Raw genomic sequence first — 12,949 nt, forward strand, 5'->3', positions numbered from 1 at the left:
ATCAACATTTTATTTAAGCAACGTGTTAGAGTTAACAACCTTGTAAATTGAACGTTGCCACTCGTATCAAAACACTCGAAAGATAACTATACAGGTACACTTAGAACAACTGAACTGTTTTAAGATCTCTCTTAGTTATAATTTTAAATAAGAGTTTGCAAATATATTCAACTCAATAATAATTACCCTTTTTTATTATATTTTTCGACTGTTTTTACCCGACTGCCAAAGAAGGAGGGTAATGTTTTATTTAAACAAAATTTATTGAGTTGTGTTACTGTGAAAAAGACTGATTTAACTCTCGTTTTATTTACTTAAGATTTCTTGAATAGAGTTGATTTAAGTAGAAGATTCGTCGTAGAAATAATTAAGAAATCGAGTTTTATTAATTTTTTAAATTGGAAAATGTCGACAAACGCAACTTTTGTCGTCGTCGTTAATGAAGTGGCGCAGGATAGTGAAAAAAGATAAACACTTAAATTTCAATATTCCTCCAAAGTTTCGTTATTGGGATGTAAATATTATTTTGACTGTTATTATCATCATACAATGTATATGTGCTGATCATTGTTTGTTTTTCTGATAACTGAATGTTTTATCGATAACAACACTTATACCGTTGGCCAATAGACAATAGCCACGTCTTTTTTTTAAATTGAGATCGTCCAATACTGGGTGTGATCTCAACCAACAGTATATTATGGGCAACAATCTCAAAACCAACTAGTATCAGGGAATCTGCGAAGCAAGTAACATGACTATCAAACTATACAAATTTGACGGCAGCCCGGTGGTCAGACCAGCTCTGATGCTGGCAGACATTCTTAAACTGGAACTTGAATCAGTTAACGTGAACCTCAGGAACGGAGATCATTTGAAGCCGGAGTACGTTAAAAAGAATCCCAACCACACCATACCCATGTTAGAAGATGATGGGTTCATAGTAGCAGACAGCCACGCAATCTTAACTTACCTGGTCGATAAGTACGGACAGGATCAACAACAGTTGTACCCCAAAGAGTTGAACTTAAGGACGACAGTGAACCAGCGATTGTTTTTCGAAGCCAGTACCATAGCTAACGCAAGAACCGCTGCCTTAAGTGGAGTATACAAAAATAACGCAACTGGTCCCGATGAAGAGGGGCTAAAGAAAGTACATGACTTATACAAAATTTTGGAAGCGTATTTATCAAAGACGAAATTCTTGGCTTGTGACCATTTGACAATAGCTGATCTGTCGTGTGTCGCGAGTATTTCGGCCCTGGACGTCGCAGTACCCATCGACACTAAGTACGAGAAACTGAGCGCTTGGTTTAACACGCTGAAGCAAGAGCAGTGGTACAAGAATGGTAACGAACCAGGATTGAACATTTTCACTCAGTATTTCAAGAGTATGGTAGCGAAGAACAGTGGGCAGGCGTAGTGTTTAATTTAGGTAGTTTTTATGATATAATTTTATTGTTTAATTTATTTTAAGATGTTGAATACTTTTAAATTATTTAAATAATATTTAAAAAAAAGAAATTAATGTATATTATTTTACTCCAACTATTTTTTTCCTACTTTAGAAAAAAACATTTTTGGTTAAAGGTAAAAATTGTTTCAACTTAAAAATATAACATACAGTATCAACTCCAAGCAGAATTTTAAAATTGGTTTTCTTTTTTTTTAATAGAAATTATTCCCAAAAAATTGATGCTAAAATATAAATTTAAATTAATTTTCTTATCCATTTTATATTAGGCTTAAATTGTTTGTATTGCAACAATCAAATAATTTTGGATCTTTCCCTTATCAGCTGACATTTCAAAGAGCCCATTCCTTGAACTGATCATTGCAAACCACTTCAAAACCTTTAAGAACTTTATCAAAATCCGACCAAAACAGCAAACAATGTTATCACAGTCCATGATATAAATGTTTTGAGGTTATCCTTATCTGTGCAATTACTATGATAATAATACTATCAATTTGCAAGTAATGTGGCCCACGGCGCGTATTATCGGTTATTGCCTATTGCCTTACATTTCCATGTGCTATGGAAACAATAGGGAATAATTGAGGAAAATATGGAACAATGGCGCTAGTGCCCTGCGAAGCACACGTTTGCAAAATCTTAAGTAATAAGGGAGATAATAAGATATTCTGTGTTTGTCCCTTTCATATTTCGTATATTGATGAAAATCTAGCAAAGTAACCGACTCCAAAACGAGTTGTATCTACAATTATTGTCACACACACTTTTATATTTTACCAGCTAAAGAATATCCTAGTCTACTTAGAGATAGCCCTCGTATTTGGGATTTGAGTGAAAAGTGGTGTCTTCATGTAATAAAGAAAGAACACACTACTCGGAAAAAGTCATGACTAGTCAGTAGGTTTAAATTTCACAATTACCAAAGTCCAGTCTTATTTGTTAATATCTTTAAACAAAACATTACCTATACAAGTTCCCAGCGCCCACGATACGAATCTCAGGACCAAACAATGAAAACGTATAAAAAGTTTGAACAATACATAATTACATTAAATTAATCTTCACCCTCTAATAAGCATAAACAAGGAAGAACCCAAAATTTCAGTTCTCCCTTATAACGCTCCTACGTATATATAAAGGGAAAAGGACCGAAATTGTAATGATATACGCAGTAGATTTATTCCGGCCGGTCCGTTTGTCAATGTTCACGGCGAAATTAATTACGGATCGGTCATGGGTTCGAATCCCGTGCCACGTATTTGAATGGTCATTTGGGATGGAAGTAATTAAGATAAAATATTGTTTTATTTGTCGGATTTGTATTGGAGAACGGCTACCTCTTGCGGTCCTGGGGTACGTAAAAAATTGCTGCCAATATTGTTGATTTTATTTATGACTTATTGAACGGGGACTGGCAAATTGATGTAGATTAAAATATTGGTTTTTCAAATTGGTATTCGAAAATGGGTAAAAAGATTTTATAGGTTTAGTATTTCTATTGAAAGAGTCCCCTCAAGAACGACACGCTGATTTAGATTTTCTGTATTTTTTGTATTTTCGACTTAGCTACAGGTTTTCGACGTAAAGATACTGTATTCAATCCGATTATAATTTATAAAATCTGGTTTTAATATTGGGTCGTTTCGTTACCAATCGACTATCCGCAATGTCCTTTAATGTTTTCTTATTCAAATAAAATAATTGAATGTGCTATTAAGTTTTTCCCTATAAAACCTTTGCCAAATAAAAAGCTAACGTGGCAATACCCCAAACAAATAACAGCCCTAATCTCAAATAAAATGATTAAGTAACTTATTTTTGTTCGTCCCCAAATTAGTAAAAGACGGCATAACAAGTCTAACAAAAAATTAGTAATAAAAGTTGTAAAAACGCGGAGAACTCAATAAAAGGGATGTTTCTCTCGGTGTCGGCACCCACCGGGGCATGCTCACGAACAACCCCTAAAGGGAAAATCCTCGGGGAAAATCTAGTTGTCTATAAGTAGAGACTACATCAAGCCGCATTTCTTAGGACAAAGTCCTTAGCGGATTTAAAGCGAGTTCTAGGAAAGGGTAAATCAAAAGCTAAAAACTAAAAAGTTATTTCAATTAATAATAAATAGCTTAATTAAAAAACAATATTCATAAATAAAAGCTAACCAGTTATTCCATTATTAGCTCCGTCAACAATTTGTGCATTTATGTTTTTATTTAATATTATTATCCTCTCAATCAGATTATCGCTTCATCATGTCATGATTTTGTTTCAATAACCACTAAACCAATGAATAATAATGTTTATAAATAAATTATTGAAAAACGAACGGATTTGATATTAAATAATAAATATTAGAATCGTTCATCCATAACTATCGTTAGGATTAGTTTTATCTTATCTACGTTGCAAAAATATTTAATGTAGAACTAATAAATCTGCAATAATAGATATGGATTTTTAAAAGATATATTAGAATGATATTTGTGTTGGATGCTGCGTTATCGTTAGGAAAAAATAGTTTCGTGACTAAATGATCAGGTTATGTTAAAAAAAAAGATGCAATCAATTAAAAACTCTAAAATCATAATTTAATTTATAATCGTTACTTATGTACAATCAGTCAAGTCAGAAGCGATGCCTAAAATTCTTAAGTATTGTGTACAATCGAACCAGTTTATTCTTTGCGTTTTACATTAGTTAAGATAGATAAATTTACTACTCAAATAACTTTTTAACCCGCTACGAACTCCTTGTGCTTTATCCTTGAAAATAAGGTCGATTCTAACTGTCACTTATCTATACGGAATGAAAATCATACTTAAATCATGTGTCAGTGAACATTTGTAAATATACCGAGCTGTTTACTAAATTTCTATCATCACCTATCACAATGGTATATTACACAGTTGTATAAATCATGAAACTTGCACGACATTAATTTTTTCCTAATTATATGACAAAATAAAATATAATTCTAAAATCCAAATGACATCATTAACATTTTTTTAATGTGATAAAATTGGAACTAAGGTCCTGTAGAAAAGTTATCGCTCCAGTGTACTAAACTGACATCTGTGCACATACATTTTTGTTTTCTATACTGCTACGGTAGTTATGGTCACCCTACGTATAAGTAACAAATATATCGTCCCACCTTTCTTTGTTTTTCGCACAAACTCGGCCGTTGGCCTGAGTTATGGGCGTCTTACCTCCGAGCCCTCGTCGCCCGGTCATTTGTCATGGCTGCAGTTATCGAGAAGTTATTGATTGTTATGATTTGAGGATGCTCTAGTGTATCATGCGCGTGCTTGCTCTATCGTGTTAAGGTAACATTTGTCTTTAAGAATATGGGACAATAAAGTTGTGATGAAAATTGTAACTTGCTGGTTATGTGGAAAATAACTTGTTTAAAGAGCTTGTCAGCTAGTTTCATCTGTGATATTATTTTGTATATTAATAATTTAATCGAGATTAAACAGTCATTACTGGATAGATTAATTTATAGGTAGTAGTTACTTCAGCACTAAAATTAAGTGCTTAAGTGCCTATTTTAAAAAGGCCAGACTGTTACCAGTGACCTCTCGTGAGCTTCTAGAAACATAAATATTTAATGATGATTACACTACTTTAAAGTGATGTGTCGGGGCCCGTCCATCGCAATCCATACCAAACTAGTTCCCGCCAAAATCGATGTCCAGCGATGTCCGTTTCCACGAAGCATTAATTTGTCGATAGAACCTTTCCCCGAAATCACTTTTTGTTGTTCGTTGTTTCTACGAAATAATCTTTTGTCAATAGCATGTCTAACGTAACGTGGTTAAAGCTTTTAATCCAAATTAAAACAGGCGAACAACTAGAACCCGTGCGCTTATGCAACAGACATACGTGTTTAATGTCCATGTTTCTGGTATTTGTTTTCACTCAGTTCCTTGAAGCTAGGAATGACATGTGATTGTCTCATGTGTCATAGTGTAAATTAATAGTAAAATGATGACAATATTAAACAATTGTTTAATTTTAAACATCTCGACAATTCGAAACAGAATAAAGTACGTTGAAGAACTGACGAAGCTATCAGCATCTTACGAAATAAGTACTAAATAGCCATTAGACTTCTGAAATAGTCTTCTCATAGGATATTACATCATAAAAAGTAAAGCCTTACCTCGCCAAATAACTTCAAGCATGATTAACGGGACTTCCTTACTTCAGCGAACAAAATACAAATATGTTTGTCATAGTTAGCGACGGGGGTGCCCCAGAAATAATTACCTAATAAAGATTGCTGATACGTAACTGTTACAGGGAAAAGCTATTATCTGGTCGAAAGAAGAGGGCGGAGGGGGTGAAGCGGCGGCCGGAGGGGGGGGGCTGCTGCTGTCACCGCCAGGAGTTTTGATGAACGCTCGTATTAATGTACGACTGATTGTTTGGAAGGCTCTTGGCGCGATTACTTTGTTCTAGTTGGAGTAAATATTATGTTATAAGGCCGGAGCTCGCTGAGACTGATTCCGTTTCGGGATTGGTTTTGTGAGCGATTGCGTTTGTTTGGACCTCTGATCGAAACTCTTTGTCAAAGCTCGCATTTACTTCTACTTGGTTATCTTGTGATCTATACTACTGCTTTGAAAATTTTCTCAGTTTTATTTCTCGTCTATTGACATTCACCCTATTTTGAAAATATACAATGTCATTTGCGCAGTTCACGTAATAAAGTGATAACGTTAGTAAAAATCATTCTATGTAATTCAAAGATAAGATATAGATGTTTTTGATAAAATTATCTTGAACTATTACGACATATAGACCACTTAAATAATGATGACCTAAGTTATGTATTATTGATAAGAATTTAAAGAATGACAGACAACATTTCAAACAATCTATCATTGTAATACATCCAGGGCCCCGATGAATGAATGTCAATTGGATTAAATTTGAAACTATTCCTATTCTCGTAAGTATTTTGCCAACACAATAATTGGAAATCCATTGTTTTTACAGTGATTCTTCCACCCCGTAGTGAATTTCCATTTATTGTGTTTAAAAAATGTTAGCGAGAATACGAATCATTGTAATCCTATTTTCATTCATTCATCGGCCATTGTAGAAAGCGGCATTACGGCCCAGTATACCATGCCACCACATGTGATAGAAATATGATGGCCTAATAAAATTACATAAATCTTTTGAAGTTAGTCAAAAGCTGAACATATGTCATAATTCATTATTTTTTGTCTGCTCTCCAGTAAGAGGCAATTTAAAACACATGGCCATAAACACTGTGACTTTATAGCTTTAATTAATGATTAAACTATGAACTTTATAGTTTTAACTATTAATCTGTGATCACTGAATAGACTATTAAAATAATCACGTGCTTCGGACCAAATAGTAATACCAAGAAAAGAAGAACCACATTTTATGATCTTTTGCAATGATATTCTTGAGTGATTGATTGGTGACAGGTCAAAAAATATATCATTTTTCACTTGTTTATAAAACATAACCCTTTCAATGAGGCATCGCCGTCTGTCCGTTCGCTTATCACCATGTAGCTCCTGAACTGTAATACAATAAATACTTCCAATATATAAAGATCGATTATATTATTAACAACGATTTCTTTCTCCTATTTGTATGGAAGCCTCGTTACCGCCAGTCCGACTCACACTTGACCGATTTTGTTTAGAAGATAAGTTATCTCAGGTTTTTTTTCATTCTTGAGGTCATTTTAAGTAGGTGGCGCCAGAGGTATGCTTAATGCAAGCAATTAGCATATTACAAGTATTATTAATTATGTACTAATCTGATGATCTATTGATATTTGTTAAAACTATACTTTTTATTAATAAAACGATTAGTTTACGTCACCTTGACTTTGACTTCAAAACTGTTTTTGTTTATTTATTTATTAATCTGTGTCCAGTTTCAACTGTGTTTATTGCTGATTAATAAATTTACCACAAAAAGGTTTAGACTATATCTAATCTAAATTGACCTCTGATATAAACGGATTGTGCGATTCCAATTTAGTTGCTGAAATATGTGCCACTGTTTTTGGACATATTTGATAAAAATCGGTCGAACAATTTAAAAAAAATGACGGAGTGAAAGTTTTTTAAATTATTTATTTAATGTTGATTGTCTAAACAGTATTCTGTAAGGTATCTCTTCATTTTGATAGAGTCGCTATTATACTCCACTGTAATGGTACATTACTTTCATACATGGCGGTAGGCTCTCTGTACAGTTTCCAGCATCAAATCCCATTTGTTCAGTGTGCAGTCGACCTACAGTTCGGTGTGACGTCACACGCAATATGGCATAGCGGCATAAAGGGCTCGTTGTCCTGCCGATGTACTGCAAGTATCTGCTGCACGCGGTGACGCTACAATTGGTACTTAGCTGACTTGCAGTTGGTCAGATTGTGTTTTGTGTGTATTGGGTGCACGAATGTAAATAGCCAAGTATTACTTAGATTTTAGATGATATTAAATGACGTAATTTTTAATCTTTGTCGAAAAGGAGAGCGTTTACAAAAATTTAAAAATAAATTTCGAATTCAGTTTTTTAGAGTACAAAAAATAAGCTTTTTTAATAGAAATCTTGACTTAAATAGGTACACTAGGTTTTCCTGAATATTTTTCATGAAATACTATTTTCTAGATAGGTCTATGTATATATTTTTAATGTTAACAAGGTCGGTGAAGTCACTCAATATAACCAATATCAGTCAAAGCATGAAAAAAAAGATTAAGAGATTTTCACAATTTTTGCCAATACATATACCAATAAGTGTATTTATTAGCAAAGTGTAATACTTGGCCACAGGTCAAAGCACAGGTGCAAGCTAGTATTATCTCTACATAAATCAAAGTTCCTCTTTAGAATTGAGTTATGTATTGGGTTTTTCCGTCCGATAACAATAGCTGCTATATCGTTGTAATTAAAATACTGATCTGTGTTATCACGTGACTTCTCAGATCTCATAACATTTTCATACTTTACCCGAATTGGAAGTCTATCAGTTGTCCTTAACACCTACTTAAAAGGCATGCAACGAAATGTTACAGTTTTAACTGTCAGCATTTAACCGAACAGTGACTATCGTCTTGACATAAGACGTTTTGATGGGGTTTTTGTAAAAGTATTTTTTGATGCTTGCTATGGTCCAATTGAGGAATCAAGAGCAAAAAGTTATTGAAACAGAATAAGTGAAAAAGTGGCACTTTGAATGCCAAGGTTACACTAGACGACACCCTGGTTCACAGTAACCACCTTCACAGTACACCAACTTCACAGAAGCCAACTGTCTACTAATACCGTTATTTTGATAGATCAAATATAATTCCATACAATCACAAAAACCTGATATATAAAAACATAATGATAATAAACAAAACTACATTACTTCAGTCTAATACTTACACGAAATAGAAACATGATTTAAAGTTGTGTCATTGAGATAATAGAAGGCCATCTTACTCCGCACCAGCAAACAATACGACCATAACTCTTAGATCAAAAACCATTGCTTGTTGCGTACTAGCTTTGTAAATCAGGGCCATTATAAACACGCCATGTATGGTACAATGGTGTAATTGAAGTGTAGCAGGCTGGTTTGGAGAGGATCTATTACGACGCCAGATGGCAGCCAATCGGCCCTCGATGTGCCACTGAAGCTGCGTTTGCGCAACTGTAATTTGTATGGAGAATTTACAGAGATGTAATAACCGTAGTGATATAACTTTAATCAGAATAAAAGCACGTATTATGATATTCAAGTGTGCTTGATTAGTTAAACACCTTATATCTAAACAAATCTTCGGAATAAAATATTCACAATTTATTGTTTTAAAAAAGTATTCTTGGCATCTTCAATAACTTAAGTATTATTTATAAACCTCACAATAATTGTTAAAACAGTAGACTATGAGCCCCACCATCAATTTTCTTCAAACTGTACAATGTGTAGGTTTAGTAGGTACCTATTACGTATTTTAATTACTACCTACTGTTAATATTATGTAATCTGTATTACAGTCTGCAAAAGTGTTAAACTTAGTTATCATCTATCATCAGCTATCTCAGTCCATAGCTGGACATATGCCTCTACCATGTCACGCCACTTACCTCGATCTTCAGCTCTCCTTCTCCAAACCCTGCCGGCAGCCTTACGAATATCAAGATCAAACTTATTTATTCAAATCTTTATATTTTTACAGAACAAATCACCTTTATCAAACCACCTAAGTAACTTATATAGAAACAAAATAGCCATCGTAGCATTAGTCTAATACATTGAAAAATAAAACGAATCAATTGATTGTTCTCACACCAATTGCAATGCTGCAATGGTGATTGAACGAAATAAACGTACATTGAATAGGTATGTTATTACACAAGTGTGAATATACAGAGGTAATTTAGCAAGGTATTAACATCTCTATGTAGCCCTGCGCCCGGCCATAGCCCAAAGCGTGACATTTAACACAACGAGTGTCTCGACTAAAACTTTAATAGCTAGTAACGTACTAACCTCTGTTACCAGTAGGGTTGCCACTTAAGTTCTGGATTTTAAAATATTTAGTTTAATATTCATAGCTTCGAAGTATTTAGGTATGTAGATGTAAACGGAGTTGACCGGATTTTTTTTTATAAAAAAATCCTACAGTAGATGGGTTTCAGTTTCATAGACTTTTGCTATAAAACTTATGTTAAAATTCTGCAAAGCTCGTCATGTACTTTTTTTTATCAATTGTAACGCAATATAGCTATTTAATGTATTTAGGTACAAAAATAAATTAAGTCTCATTTCATTAAAAATATCCCACGTGAACATTATAGCAAATGTAATTCAAACTCACGTAATTCTCGAAACACAATTTAGAATTTGTTAGTAAATTGTTAGGCTAACCGAAGTCCTTATCTAAGTTAACCCTAACAAGTGCCGACGGGCCTAGTATCGGCTGGCTGGACTCACATCCTCTGGGAAAACAACTTCCAAAGTACAACCAAATAATATTACAGGCATCTAAATCTGAAAGCCTAACACCACCTCTTAACATAAGACGTTAAAATTGTGGAAGCGAGAGGTCGCTCTACATCGTCTATCGTGCCATCTCGTTTCTGCAATCACATCAGCCTTATTATAAGAAATCGCGGTAGGAGAGTCGACACAAAATACAAAACTGGTTTAGAATAAAACCACAAGGGGTTAGCATGCTCATATAAGACCACGAAAATAATTATTAGACCCTTGTAAAACTGTGGGTTACGGTAGTTGGTCGAGACTAAGGTTTACGCCTGGCCCTGCCCGTGTCCTGAGCTGAGTGTAACACCACAACTCCCAGGTGACGGAGTGCGACTATCTCTCCAGCAATCTGATTTGTAGCTGCAATGTACGTGGTATAGAAACTTTATGGTAGTTGTTATTAAATTATATTATGACACATCCCACTACAATATGGTGTGGTGTCATGACTTGACTAAAATATTTCAAGAATTCTTTAAAAATTTACTGATAGAAATAATCATTTTAAACAGAAAGCAAAAACTAAATATTTATTTTTATACAGCTGTCTTCAGACTGTTATTTTTCACAAGTCCTCTGTAATCCTCACCTAATCAGATTATTTATAACAAACTTAATTCATAAAAAAAATATGTTTCAATCATCCTTTCTTCATTTATTTGTATTAATTCCATGTTCATCATTCAAAATATACTTACATTTTCTCATTTCTTAGCTAAATAATATAATTCTAATTCAAAATCTGTTAGTTGACAGCCCTACTGAGAGCCCATCAATCATAATAAGTAATGTGCACCAGGGTTTAGTTCAGACAAGAGGTTATAGTTTGCACACCATTCATTACACCGTTAATGATGTAATACTTAAAATTGGATAGATAATTGATCCGGTGCAGGTTGTGCTCTAGGCCAGTAATTAGATGGGTACCCGATCGTTTTCAACTTTATACTCGATTAACGTGTTAAAAAAGTGAGAAACGTTTTGTGATAGTTTAAAACTGGTTGATTTAAATTGATCTTTTCATCGCTAGACGTAGAATTATCTTTTTTTCTGGGATTGCCAGTTGTGATTTATTTATTAGTAACGTTAATTATTATACTATAAAATATTAAATAATATATATAACAAATATATTGATTAAAGTGTATGTTTGTAATTAAATTTTACACTATTTTTTTATATTCAGATATTCATCATTAGATACTCTTATCACTGTTTTGCTGTCACGTACTTATAGAATAATTTTTGCATAAGGTAATTCAGAGAGAAATGGCATGTTTCTTCTCTCCTCCTTTTACCTACCGATTCTCGACATACAGATTTGATGGTTGGTTCTAGTCCTAAAAAACGTGTTCTCACACAATACTACAACAATAATAATTAAGTGAATTTCTATATGAAAGCCGTATGGAGCCAGTACCGGGCTCACAGACACCGCAATGTTATTCAGCTGGTCCCCACATGCTGCACTAAAACAAACACCACAGATTTATGTTCGCCTATCACTAATTTCCCCATCATAATTAAAATATTCCCAAAATTAATTACTACTATTATTTTTGGTCCACTGCCAATTTGTACGTTATTGAAATCAAGAGTTAACTGTAACACATGTATTGACACACTCTAATGGGTTATGCCCAAAATATGTCCGTCATTTTCGAACAGTGTCCAATTAAAACAAAAATCCAGCACACCTCATTATGTCATTCCACACGATTAATAAATGACTGCGTAACAACTACGCTTAATACTTGTCTCAAATCTTAAAACTGTTGCTTTGTCACCCTCATACATCAAAAGGACCAGAGTTTACGAGCGACCCCGCAAGCGAATATCAACTTTATGACAATAGGATATGACTCAAGAGGGTTATACAAACAATTTGGTCCTTCAATCCCCAAATGTTAAACTTCAAATAGGAATTAGGAACTGCTGTGACGTAACATATTGTCTGCAGTCACGGTCTTGTGTTATTTGTACTGAAATAAACGTATTTATAGATATATACGCAGTTTAGAGTGTGATTATGTTTCGGGTGATAGATATCTCTGTTTGAAAGCTTACGTGTAGGAATCAGTGCGGAACGGATCACATCGGAAGCAATGCTTTAATGGCCCTGAAGAGTAAAATGCTCGTGTTTCCCTGTAGGTGTCGAAAGAGGTGACAAAGGGGACTGTTTCGTGAGATTATGCAATAGCGGTGCCTCGTGGTCTCGACTCAGCCTTTGTCTGGTCTTTAGAGGCGACCAATATTCCGCAGAGGATATACAACACCTTGTTTGCGTATTCGGAAATTGAACGTGAAATGAAAGACGAACTTCATTTAGATGATGGGACGATGTTTTTTGTTGATTTAACATACAACCTTATTAGTTAGATTTGGTATGAATTAAATTCATAAACAAAAAAGTCGACTAGCGGCAATGAGCGTTCCGT

The 12,949-nt window shown here is 34.1% G+C and overlaps 1 protein-coding gene across 1 annotated transcript; it reads left to right on the plus strand.

Annotated features, from left to right (window-relative positions):
- Positions 1–713: 713 nt before the first annotated feature.
- LOC113505324 (glutathione S-transferase 1-like) lies at positions 714–1,472 on the plus strand. Its single transcript, XM_026887960.1, has one exon. It carries the CDS (start codon positions 755–757, stop codon positions 1,421–1,423), a length of 669 nt encoding a protein of 222 aa, XP_026743761.1. The 5' UTR covers positions 714–754; the 3' UTR covers positions 1,424–1,472.
- The last annotated feature ends 11,477 nt before the right edge of the window (positions 1,473–12,949 follow it).

This window comes from Trichoplusia ni, chromosome 25, assembly GCF_003590095.1.
Source record: "Trichoplusia ni isolate ovarian cell line Hi5 chromosome 25, tn1, whole genome shotgun sequence".
NCBI classification, from domain to species: Eukaryota; Metazoa; Arthropoda; class Insecta; order Lepidoptera; family Noctuidae; genus Trichoplusia; species Trichoplusia ni.

Excerpts from the sequence above, each read along its gene's own strand:
- LOC113505324 (XM_026887960.1), top strand. The coding sequence starts at position 755 with ATGACTATCAAACTATACAAATTTGACGGCAGCCCGGTGGTCAGACCA.